This window comes from Protopterus annectens, chromosome 1.part1 (assembly GCF_019279795.1).
Source record: "Protopterus annectens isolate FY-2018-M chromosome 1.part1, PAN1.0, whole genome shotgun sequence".
In the NCBI taxonomy this organism is placed as follows: Eukaryota; Metazoa; Chordata; order Ceratodontiformes; family Protopteridae; genus Protopterus; species Protopterus annectens.
This window is the reverse complement of record NC_056726.1, coordinates 1,601,884,277-1,601,897,915: the sequence shown is the minus strand read 5'-3', so window position 1 is coordinate 1,601,897,915 and position 13,639 is coordinate 1,601,884,277. Positions and strand designations below refer to the sequence as shown.

Below are 13,639 nucleotides of genomic sequence, written 5' to 3'. Positions count from 1 at the left end.
CCAAAACAATACCCCAAAATTTTGGGGAACCATAAAACTACTCTTTAATTGGCTACTGCATCTCCCACCATCTCCCACCAATCAGATAGTATCGACTCTCAATTTACCCAACACTTCATCAATTTGTTACTATGCCAAGTAAAAAAAAAATGACAGTAACACTCCACTAAAAAAAAAAAAACACCTGAATCCACATCCAACACAAATTCTGTTACAATCAGGCCAATAAAAAACAGTACTATCAAAAAGCTTCTAGTCAAACTAAAGCCCACTACCCTCACTGATGTCCTATTCCCTAACAAATTCCTCAGGCTGGCAGCAGGTACAATCACTTATCCCATATCTCTGCTAATAAACAGATCCATCTCTGAGCAATAAAATCCCCAGACTCTGGAAAATTTCATACATCATCCCTCTACACACCCTACTTCTCTAATTATAGAACAATTTCTATACTCCCACCATTATCTAAAATTCTTGATAAAAATGTATTCATGCACTACTCCTAGACTACCTAGTAAGTAATAACCAACTTTCTAATACTCAGCATTGTTTTAGACCCAAGCACAGCACCACAACTGCATTAATAAGTTTTGCCAATACCATTAAATAGTTCAGAAATGAAACATGGTATCACACCAAAAACTACTCACAGAACTAGCATCCTTAAATCTCTCCCAACCCACTCTACCTGGTTTCACAGTTATTTAACAGATCGGCAACAAGCAGTTAAGTTGGAAAATGAACTCTCTACCCTGCTGGCTGTCTCAGTGGGGGTGCCATTTTCACCGACAAGCTCTGCTCTGCCACACATCTATCCACCATAGTACACTATCCTGATGACGCCACCCTGATCTTCTCAGCCTCATTCCTCCCAACACTCCTAGAAAATACCCAAAAATCTTTCACTGATACAGAGAATAATCTCACAGAATACCAACTCATACTTAATCCAAACAAAACTAATGTAATTATCAAATCATAAATCAAACGACCATCTCCCCCTTTGCTATATTCTCCAATAAAACCTAAATTGAACCTGTTGAACACATCAAACTCCTCAGAGTAACAATAGACCAATGTCTAAAATCTTCCTAACCCTACCTAGCACGCTATAGCAAGAACACTCTTAATCTCCACCCTCCTTTACACCTTCCCCATTTTCAAAAACCTAAGAAAAACTGATATAAACTGATTGGAGACATGTTATAATAAAATAGAAAAATTTGCTGCACATCTCCCATCCAGAATTCATCACCACTCTGCCCTACACATGCACTAAATTGGCTTAAATTGCCTAAACTACTATCCCTGAACCAATTATCCACTGCCCACTCCCTACTCTATCAACCTGATAACTGCCCTGCACTCAAAAACTTAATGTATGAGGATATTGTAAGCATGATAAACAGAAGAATTCAGGATTATGGAGTAAAAAGGCTTCTGTTATGGCAGCTGAGGATATGTGGTAAGTGAGTAAATAAAAGGTAATACAAAAACTGAGAAACTGGAAGCTATTGTTTATGGATAGTAAGATACAAGCAGTGAAAATGTCTATAGTCCCTTTAGTTTTATACACAGATCAGGCATATTTTTATCATCCAGAGGAGAAGTTCTGAATAATAATGAGTTGAAGGAATTTATATGGAGGGGGGAAAGCGCAAGAGTTAAGGGGGACAAACGGATCCTTCCAATAGAACAAGCTGGTTTAGGATTACCTGATATGAAGGGATATTTTAGAGCTACACAACACAGGCAGAAAGTTATAATTCAAAGTATAAAGGGATGATGATGATGATGATGATGAAATGGGAGGAAATAAGGATTATTAATAAGGTTAGGACCACTTCTATCATTCTGGTGCCAATCTGCACTAGTTAGCTATTCCCCTCATCATGCTCAAAAATGTCAGTTACCATCTCCTCTCTAAGATGGGGCTTGGACTATTTCAATCAATTCCTGAATACACAACCCTTTTATTTTGTACTGTAAGGTCTACCAGGACTGCTACCATGTCAAATGTAGTGTTTCTCACCTTTCAAAGTGGGGCGTCAACTAATAATTGAAAATGATATATTTTCTATGTGGTGATATTATTACAGGGCTCATTACAGCTGTCATTGCTTCTAAGTTGGAATACATATGTGTTTTAATGATGAGCTGTATTTACAGGGTAAAGCCAGTGCACGCGTTTGTTACGTCCCTTCGTTTCTTATCATTGTCACTGCTGATTTTTACCATAATTCCACTTCTGGTTAAGCCATTGTCACAAGTGTTTTGAAGTTACCACAGTGCCATGATGTCATTCTTATCTCTCCTTAGGCACAGGTCTGGGTTAGACTTGATCCTGACCATTTAAAGTAAAGGACACCCCATCACTTGGGTTGTTCATGCTGAATGAGGGTGGAGGCAAAAGCTGCCTGTCAAACATGGGAGTCCAACTAACTGTGTACAATAATGAAGTCCTTGTGACCTCTTTGTCTTTGGGTGTTCTGAGTTTTAAAAGTTAGCTTGTTTCCAAATAATTACATTTTTTATATCACTTTTTTGTTTTGGCAGTAAAACTTTCTAGATGTTTTTCTATATTTCCTTTTCCCTTTCTCCTGATTTGAATAGGAGCCTTGAAGAGTTGGTTATGGAATTTTAATTCTTCTTTTGGTTTCACCTTGGTTGGAGTATTAATAGGGACTGTTTTTTTTTTTTTTTTTTGGATCTTTTACTTGTAGTATTATTAAGATACTTAGTGTGAATGTTATCAGTCTGCATTCTTTAGTAAAACTTTCTAAATTGTGCACATGGTTTAAGCAAATGCCTTTTGATATCATAAAAATCGCAGGAGATACATCTTTCAGAATTAGTGCACACTACACATTAACATCTGGTGAGAAGTAAGGGATTAAACATTCTTTTCTGCAGAGATCTCTAGATGCTATATTTGTAGAACACCTTTTTCACTGTGATGGCACAAAAACTGTATTGTTATATTAGCAACAGTCTTGAGTCCACCCAAGGATGGGGGTCATACAGGGACTGGCAATATGGCAGCTCCTTTGATATTGAATAAAGGGTTAACTCAGCTTCATGGATGACTTGAACTGCATTGCTTCCTTCCCAGACTCTGTTGCACAGAGTGACCTTTGTCTCCCTTGCCTCTTGGTACTTACCAGATTTTTAGACACAGTTGGAAGTGATTTTTGTCTTTGTGAATCTAGGTGGAATTAATAGCTCTTTGACAAGGTTTGTATTCCTACTTCTTTTCATGGTACATTTATTCTGACAGAGACTGAGTAGCAGAAGATGTAATATCTCTGATGCCTCCTTTGCAAATCTTTCTTTGTTCACAATTAGATCATGAATCACTGTTTACCAGATACTGTCCATACAGCCCTTGCCTCCTAAGTCCTGGCACTTTCTCACTTATTGCACTGGATCTTCTCCACAATTTATTACAGGATTTTCTACAAGACTATGATGGGAAGTTCATCTCCTTTACTATTCTATGGGATGCACTAAAATGTTTCATTCATGCTAACTCCTTACTTGGAAATCTGACCTTTGGCAGAAGCAGAATGCAGACGTGCAGTTCTTGCAAGATAAATACATCATACAGTAGCTTTGTGGTTTCTACCCCTACAGAAGAAATGTGCCTGTAGTTGCAAGTCCTCAGAGGAATAGATTATATGCACATGCACATATACATGCCTACATATTTATATATATGTGTGTGTGTGTGTGTGTGTGTGTGTGTGTGTGTGTGTGTGTGTGTGTGTGTGTGTGTGTGTGTGTGTGTGTGGTTTACCTTGAAAATGTAGAATGATGGTCCGGTGACAATGGAATGTTGAAATGTCATTTGATAGCATTCTGTATTGCTGACCGTCAATACTGTGAGTATCCCTTGTATGAATGCACTGTGCATTCATATATACGTGTTCAACTTTAATACTAGAGACTGCGGTACAGTGTGGATCAGGAAATATGCCTTTTTCCCACTGTAGTGTGATCTCAGAGTTGGAATATGTAATATGCAGGGGGTGTGGAGGGCACAGCCCCCCACAATGGGGGGTGCAGACGGGTTTGCCTCTACTGCAAAATCATTACGTTACATGATGTGCAATGTCAAACTGCAGTCCACAGATGTCAAGAAAGATGGAAATTACAACAGGAAGTGTGTTTGCAACATTCTGACCGTCTCAACATTCAGATTTTAACTTGTGAGTCGATATTTGAGGAAAAAAATGATTTTGATGTTCAAATATATGATAGTAAACATATATATATATATATATATATATATATATATATATATTAAATATATATTATATATATGTATATAATGTGTGTGTATTTACAGTACTTTGATCAAAGTTTTATTGGGACAAAGCTGAAGACAGTGTTTTTAAGTGAATTAAAATAAAAATAAATATTCCAGCCACAGGAAGCAAATGAATACTGTAAAAACTTGTTTAATAGCACAACAGACTTGGCACTTTCACCTTACATATAACAGGCTTCTTCAGAGTCAATTATAATACATGAAGCTCCCTACTTAAATAACAGTGTAAAATGTGCATCCAATCAATTGCTTCATACTCTCATTTAAAGACAACATAAATCTATTTAAATGTTCATTTGTATATATCAAAATAAATATATTTATATGAAATTCATGAACAATATATGTTTTTAAAATATTACTGTATATATTCAACATGTGCAAATAAGCCAACCTGGGCAGTTCTTATTTTCTATTTTTTCTATAAAACCAAAGCCCTTTGGTTTAATACTGGTATCAGTGAAGTGGCATCATTAAGTCCTAAAGCTATTGTGGCATTTAATCTAAGTTGCCATTTTACCTCTCTCGCCTCAACCTCCAATTTTTCATCTCCCCCATTTTCTTTCTGCATCACTCTATCACAAAAAAATTATTTTTTTAAACTCAGTACATATAGCACTGTGAAGATAGAGGGCATTGTGCACATCTTTGTTTTTAATGGCTCTTAGGTGCTCACTTATTCTGTCCCTGAGCCTGTGTGTGGTTTTACCTATATAAAATCCAGGTTAGGAGGTACAGGTTGCTAGGTAAACCTCATTGGTGGAATTGCAGTTACATTTTCCAGGACATTTTAAGGTCAAGTTTGAACTATTTACTAATACATATGGACCATCATTAATGAACTTGCAAAACCTACAAGTCCCACATTTAAACATTAGTGACCTGTATTGCTTTGTTCTGTCTTAGTTTCTGTACCCTTCCAAGATATTCTTAATGTTTCTACACCTGCTATAAGCCACCAAGGGCTTATGCCCAAGTTTCACCTTAGTTTCCTGTTCAAAACACAAGTCCCAACTCTTGTTAATAACGTTAACTGTAGTTTGGGTCAAGTTGTTGTAACGCAGCACAATAGGATCCCCTTCCCTACTTTTGTGAGCAACTTCTTGTGACCCCCCCCACCCTTTTGTAAAATCAGTGGGTATAATGCATGCCTCTTTTCTTTTCTTTCACATTTCACTTTAATCAAAATCTTTAGTGGGTACCCCCTTCTCCAAAAACGAACCTATCAAGGTGTATAGTTCGTTGTTGAAAGTTCGCTCATCACTAATGAGCCGAGAGTACCTCACCATCTGTCCCTTTATTATACTTCTTTCCCAAAGATAGTACTATGAAGCGTGTCATTCTCCTCGTTAACGCAAAAATGTATATCCAGGAAATCAATTTCTTTAGAATTCCGTCTACTAGTAAACTTCAAAATGAAGTTGTGGAATTCAAGTACTCAACAAATTCAGTGGCTTCCTTTTCGTTCCCTTGCCATAAAATTAGGATGTCATCCAAAAATCTATTATAGGTTTTGATTTTATCCATATAAGGGGTGTCAAAAATGTGTTTTCTCTCCCATTCCAGTAATACCAGGTTGGCAAATACGGGGGCACATTTCACCCCCATAGCCACCCCTGATATTTGGTGGAATAACTCCACCCTCCTCAAAGACAAGGAAATTATTTCTCAGAACAATTTCCATGATTTCCATCAAAAAGTTGACTTTGGTCTTGTCTACCTTCCCACTTTTCAATAAACTCTCCTGAAACATATCAAGTCCACTATCCTGTGGAATAAGAGAATAAGGTTATGACATCTATTGTCAAAAAAGAATACTCTCTTACCCTGTTTGGTTTTAGTCTTTCAAGACAATGCCAGGAGTCCTTAACAAAATGTTTGGCATCCCTCACCACTGGCCCTACAGTCTTATCCACCCAAGCTGCCAACGGCTCAGTTTTTGATCCCTTTGCTGATACTATACGTCTAAAGGGTGGATTTTGTGGGTTTTAGGGATGCCAAAAATCTTGGGTATTATAGGTTCTTGACTGAGAAATTTCAAGTTGTTCTGATCAATCACCCCTTGAAAAAATGCATCGGACAGAAAAAAATCAATTCTCATATAGGGCCTGTTAACTTCATTCCTATAGACCCTAGAATAGGTGGTGAGGTTTTGCACCCATGTACCAGAAAATATAATATTTTGGTATGCATTTTAAACCTAGGCAAAAAGGCTCAGGATTCTACTGGTGGTCAGACAAATACTTTTTTTTTTTTTTTATATATTGATTAAAAGCTTCTAATATCTGTTTTGGCAATGCAGCCCAAGGCTTACACTCCTACTTTATAGTACAGTTAGTCCAAATGTGTATTGTTCATTTGAGGACTCCGGGATATTACTTTGAAAGTTGCTCTGTGTCTGGAAGAAGACAATAAGCAGCTTCTACCTTGGGCAGTGTGAATATCCAGTGAAGGTTTTTTCACAAAGTATGTTGGCCTTACATATTCCTTGTTCTTATAAAATATAACCTTCCAGACAATCATGTCAGAGTTCATTGAAGACTCTATCACAACTCTGCCACAACAAGAAGCCTTTGCTTTTGTTTCTATTTCAGTCTCTCTGGGTGCTCTTCAGACATGTTCCCTCAAACCGCTATTATTCCTTGTAGTGGAAGGGTAATTAGCTATTGTTCTAAGGTATTTTTTGTGGATCATCCAGCACCCTTATGTGAAAGTTAATGGTACTTGGGGAGATTGCTCAGCTTTGTTTATTGGTGGCACCTTTCAGGTTATAACATAAATTTGACAAAGTCATTAACAATTTCTTTTCATTTATTGCCCTCACTGGATTTACAAGCCCATTTCAAATGTCTTTGGGGTCCTCTATTATTAGATGTTTAGGGGTTTAATTGGCCACAATGCTTTTGTGATAAAGAGCCTACATAAGGGGTTCATAGACCTGGGTACATATCCTTGGATACTGTTGGCAGCTTCCTTTTGAACTTCGAGTGTTTTAGTTGAGCTGGCCCTGTATCTAATGCATCTTTTTACTCTTAGGCCCTTCAACTATGACTTTTAGATACATTTTTATGGAGATGGGACAAAGGTATACTTTTCCTTCTATGCCTGGGACAAAGATATACTGTACCTGCATCTCAAATGACAACACATATAAAGGTAGCCTTTTTGTTTCAAGTTTGTTAGCCTGTTATCTGTTATGCGCTGTTGGTGTTGTTGTTTCTTGGTGATACATTTGAGAATGGCTCTCTTAGCTTTCCTTTCAGGTTTCCATAGTTCGAACAAACTTACACTACATATCAAGCAGGGTGGCACCCTTTTCCTCTTCAAGATAATCATAGATTACAGGTTGTGAAGCCTCAGATTCTCTCCTAGTCTATTCCCCCCTGGGGGGGAACAGATTTTTCAGTATTGGTTATTGGTTCTGTTTGTAATGGCCTGTCATGTTATTGTATACTTTAGCTTATGGATTAGAAAGAAATTCAAAGTCAATTAATACCCAATAATATCAGTACTTTTGGAAAGTTAAGGAGTTTCTTTCTTTTTCTGGTTGGGTGATTTGGACATTTATTTTGGTTCCTATAGAAGTTATTCTGGACTCACAGACTGGATAATCTTAGTTTCAACTAGATCACACTGGTGAATCAAAGGGATACAGGTATTCTTTCAATTGTTTGTGGTTACTGGCTTCACGTTTATTGAACATCTTCAAGCAGAATGCCATCTTGAACAAAGCCAGAAACTGTTTTACTAACAGCTACAACAGGACACCAAAAGGAGACTTCCAGTTACAACATTATTTTTCTCATCTCTCATAACCCTATTAGTAATATATGTTTATTCTATCATGGACTGTGTTATCCAGCCTTAGAAATATCTTTAAAGTTCTGCTTATGCTACTGCAGATGATTATAATTATATAATTCAGAGCAATGACATTGCAAATTTATGTTTGGTATTTCAGTGGAATTTCTGACATCCTACCAGAGATTATGTGCTGCTGCTTTCATGTGGATATGTGCATGCATGCATGTATCCATGCTTGTGCGTGCATATGTGTGTGTACTTGTGTGCAACTATTTGTATCACCAGTTGTAAACAACTGAGAAGATGTCTACATTTTGCCCAGAGCTCTCTTCCATATGCTGGAGATGTGAGACTGATTTAGTTGACTCTTGACTGCATCATTTATGAAATGCCCTGCCCTTTATATATTTAAAAACAAATAGATGGACTGTAGCTTGATGTTGTAGAAACCCACTGCATTTATGACTGACTTATTTGTTGATGTGGTAGTAGGAATGAGGCCTTTGAGGACTTCTTACGTCTAACAGTAGTGATGACAGACGAGGATATCACTTTGCACTGAAAATTCTCATCACTCCCTGATATAACTGCATGTTGGGATACTATTAAAATTCTCATCGCTCCCTGATGTAACTGCATGTTGGGATACTATTAAAATTTTCATCGCTCCCTGATATAACTGCATATTGGGATACTATTAAAATTCTCGCCGCTCCCTGATATAACTGCATTTTGGGATACTATTAAAATTTTCATCGCTCCCTGATATAACTGCATGTTGGGATACTATTAAAATTCTCATCGCTCCCTGATGTAACTGCATGTTGGGATACTATTAAAATTCTCATCCCTCCCTGATATAACTGCATGTTGGGATACTATTAAAATTCTCATCGCTCCCTGATATAACTGCATGTTGTTATACCATTGACCAGATTCATTTAGAAGAACTTAGGTTCTTCTGAAAATGAGGTTACACTTCTTTGGGTGTCATGCACTGATTTTTAGGAATACCATAATTAATCTGCTTCCTTTCTATAGTTCCTGATGGCTGTTGCACACAGGGATCTGCTTACTGTAACTTTCTGTGTACAGTCAAACACCCTTGTGACTTCTCAGGGAATGTAGTGTATAGTTTTCTTTTTTTATTATTGTCCTCTGCAGTGAGCTACCAAGTTATAGATCTCATTCTCTATCAACTTAGGCTTCTTTCCTTCCCTCCATTTTTGATATCTGTTACTTAATGTTTAATGATTAATGTTTATTTCTCTGCCTGATTTGCAATTACCCAGACCACAACTTGTAGGTATTTTCATGGGCAATTGTTCTTATTCTACAATGGCTTCTTCTGACTTCTTCCTTCTGGTACTTTGTAATATTCCATTTTGATAGTTTTAAATGGTATGAGTATGCAATGTAGCTCTGTTATATAAGTTGCAGTCAGTAATATCCTCTCTTTAGAGCTACTTTGGTTAATAATAACAGTCTTTAGTATACAACCACCTTGTTAGAGTTTGATTTTTTTTGCACTGAATAATATTCCATTCTAATGTCTAATATGTTCGTGTGGTTATTTCTTTGCATGGAAAATGTATTTTTTTTGTATGCAAACAAATAAAGAAGAAGCAGTGAAGAATGTAACATCTATTTCTGTTTAAACACACACACACACACACACACACACACACACACACACACACACGTACACACACACACACACAGATTTTTTGCTGGCATACTCACACTTTTGTTGAAGTTTTTGTTGTAGTTGGTCTTTTGTTTCAAAAATGAATGTTATAGCTCTTTTAACTGTTGTGTGATGGACAATAACTATACGTCATAATAAGCGAAGAATTAAATCTGCAAAATATATTAATCTCAAACACTTTTAAAAAGCTAATATGTAAGACATCAGAATATGAATTGCAGACTATCAGTTGTAAATAGCTTTAACCTACTTCTAAACTGACAAATGTACATAGTAAAGCAAGTAATTCGTACAGAAGTCAACAAATGTGGATTACTAATGAAAAAAAAAAAACAGAACAAAACAAAACTCAGACTACAAACACACTTACTTGTGTTGAAGCTTTAGAACAACCCACATTCACTAAATTTAGATACCAAACATTCAGACAAGCTACAGTATTATTTTCTGTCTAACACAGAGAACTCTGTACATCTCCTATTTTTTTCACTCTTAAATTCTTCTAGCAAGAACCTTGAAGCTATACTAAGGGCTATTTTTATGAGAGAGTCCAAAACCTGTAAGTTCTATGCATATGCATAATAAATAGACTGTATGCCATGCTACCACTACCTGTCTTCCTCCATTCATCTGTCACATCTTCCCTCTTTTAGGTCAAGTAGCGACATAACCTTGTAGTTTATGGCTCTACTTTGCATTATCAAATTTACACTTTACTGAAATTTAATCCAATGGGACGAGTACTTCAAAACTGGACATGGCCGAAACTTCAGTTTGCTGACTTTTACATCAATGAAACACCAGCTGCTACAACAAAAGAAAAACATACATTTTGTTACATTTTTGAAGGGGGTCAAGCTCCCTGCATCCTCTACACCCTCCTGCAAATTATATGTACCAACTCTGAGATCACACTACAGTGAGGAAAAGGTTTTATTTCCTGAGCCTCACTGGACCACGATCTCCATTCAGAAGCTCTGAGTGCAGTGAGGCATGCACAGCAGGTGTTTCACTGATGTAAACTTCGGCAAAGTGAAGGTTTGGCGATGTCCGGTTTCGAAGTACCTGTCTCATTGGCTTAAGTTTTGGTAAAGTGTAAATTTGATAATGCAAAGGCGACCCATAATTTACAAGGGACATAAGGTATACTAAAACATTGCAGTTTTGATGAAAATGTGTATTGGAGTGATGGCTTATATTTTAACGATAATAATCACATAGTCTAATGAGAAACAAATCTAATACTATTGAGAAATAAGATACCAGAAATCCCCTTAGTAATTCTTTATCACTGGCTTCTTGTGGTTGCATCTGCAGTATGTGAGCACACTTAGAACATTTCATTACTAGTAAAGTTCTACTACTTTTTTGTTTTACCTGTCTCAGTTTTTAAATTGGCTCTTTTTCACATACTTAATTGCACTTCCCTTTATTAAGCCTGGTATGTTATTTCTCAGGAAACATTACTTACATTATAAGAGACAGACGTAGTTGCTGCAGTTGTAGTTGCTGAAGTTGTGGTTGCAACAGTTGTAGGCGCTTTTGTAGTTGTTGGAGTAGTGGTGGTTGTAGTAGTGGTTGTGGTAGCGGTTTTTGTAGTGGCTGTTGAGTTAGCAGTTGTCATCGCCATTGTTGTCATATTGCTATCTGAAATGAAACAACAGTTTAGCCCAAGTTTTCACCTGCAATTTAAGGTATAAAGTGTGGCACTTTTTCTGTTTTAATGAGCATATCAGCGCTTTGATTAGTAAGTACTTCAGTGTCATGAAAGAAGTAATAAAAAAGTAAAAATATTCTCAGAGGTGGAAGAGGGGAAGGGAGGGGAGGGCAGCGAATAACATAAATGACCATGTGTAACTATGTTTTAAATGTAAATCAGGGAGGGGAGGGCAGTGAATAACATAATTTACCATGTGTAACTATGTTATAAATGTGTAACTATGTTTTAGATGTAAATCAGGGAGGGGAGGGCAGTGAATAACATAGTTTACCATGTGTAACTATGTTATAAATGTGTAACTATGTTTTAAATGTAAATCAGGGAGGGGAGGGCAGTGAATAACATAATTTACCATGTGTAACTATGTTATAAATGTGTAACTATGTTTTAAATGTAAAGCAGCCCTTTGCTTGTGGAAATTAAACTAGCATTATGAACTACTTTTCATGTGGTATTTGGTTATGATAATGTAGATCTTATTCTCTTACAGTTCTGCCTACTTGAAACTTTTTTTTGTAGAAGGTGCTTTTAAGTGCACTCAACAAATAATGTTATGGAGATGCATGCTACCATACATTCATGAATTCTTCTTAAATTACTCAGTACATTGACTCTCATCAGCAATCCATGGCCACATTTTTCTTAGCACTAACATGTTAACTGGTTATGGCCATGAAGCAGAAGTCCCAACTTTTGGGGATGAACTGGGAGCCTTGGCTTTTGAAAGCCACTCGCTTAGCATCCTAGAGTATGGGAGTGGAAGCTGAAGGAATCAAACCCAAGACAACAGAATGAAGCTCATAGCCTAACAGATAAACCTTTGTGCTTGACGTCCAGGCAGAGTAATGGTGCTCAACTGTAGCTTATGTTTAACATCTGTGCTTCGTGTGACTTAATCTACAGTTTTCAGCTGAGTGCCTGTAACACACCAGATATAAATACAGCAAAATAAATAATAAATGAGTCCCTGAAGGGCTCTAGTCAACTTTCACTGCTCACCATTCATAATATAAAAGTTGTCAGCAGATTTGTTTCTCTTCATTAGCTGTCAATTCTGTAGTTCTTAAACCAGTATTTTTGGTTGCTGCTATTTTGTCTTCAGTGGGTTTTGTATGATGGGATGAATTTGCACATTATAAAGATTTATGGATAAGGTTTAGTCTTTGTATTACTAAATTTTAATATCTGCCATGGTTTCGTGGTAGGTCACTTTGTGTATGGAGTGCAGGGTCCTGGGTTTGAGCCTTGGAGAGGCAGTGCATTTGGGTTGGGAGGGTGGCCTAATGGTTAAGGTGTTTGCCTTACAAACACAAGGTGCAGTGTTTGAGTCTCACAAGGGATAATTGGCTAGGCTTAAAATTGCTCACAAGAGCAGTTAGCTTAGTATGAGCCTATGAACTATACATTTAGTTTCACAGGTTGGTACTAGGCTGTCGGCCTTAGGGCCTATACAAGCCTAGCCATAACAATTCCCTGGATATTTCTTCCCACAATATTTACTTCCCTGGACCCCTGTCTAGCAGGCCGACTGACATGATCCCCGGGGTGAATTTCCTATCTCCCATCCAATCGTCAAGGTTCCTTTTGAAGAGGGCCAAGGAGGTGCTCTGCTTGACATGTATGGGCAGTCTATTTCAGAGTATGGGGAGTCTCTGGGTCAGGAACCTATCCCTTCAACATGTTTTGTTCATTGTGATGACAAGGTTTAGATCCCTGGAGTATGTGGCTCTGAGGAATTGGGATTTCTTTAAGTGGAGCATGTCCAACAGCTCAGGAGGGTTTGACATGGCATTGTATGTTAAGCAGAGATCGCCTCTGAGTAGATGATATGCCAGAGTATAGCTGGAGTTTTTAGATGATCAGCATAGGGCATCTGCTTTAGACCTGTGATTCTTTTAGTGAGGTATTTCTGTGGCCTTTCCAGATGTTGCAGATGTCTTATGAGGTACATACCAAACGGGGCATTGTACTCTATAATGGGTCTAATGAGGGATGAGTACAGTTGGACAATGACCTCCTTTTTTCTGGATGAAAAGCCCTTAGTTATGAGGTGTGCCACATAAAAGGATTTCCT

General features: G+C 37.3%; 1 protein-coding gene across 1 annotated transcript in view; it reads right to left on the bottom strand.

Annotated features, from left to right (window-relative positions):
• LOC122811583 (uncharacterized protein YBL113C-like) overlaps nt 1–13,639 on the bottom strand; it is a 994,203-nt gene that overhangs the window by 195,821 nt on the left and 784,743 nt on the right. The window contains exon 7 of the mRNA XM_044083519.1: nt 11,317–11,492. Coding sequence (XP_043939454.1) covers nt 11,317–11,492 — 176 coding nt within the window. The remainder of the gene's footprint in view (nt 1–11,316; nt 11,493–13,639) is intronic.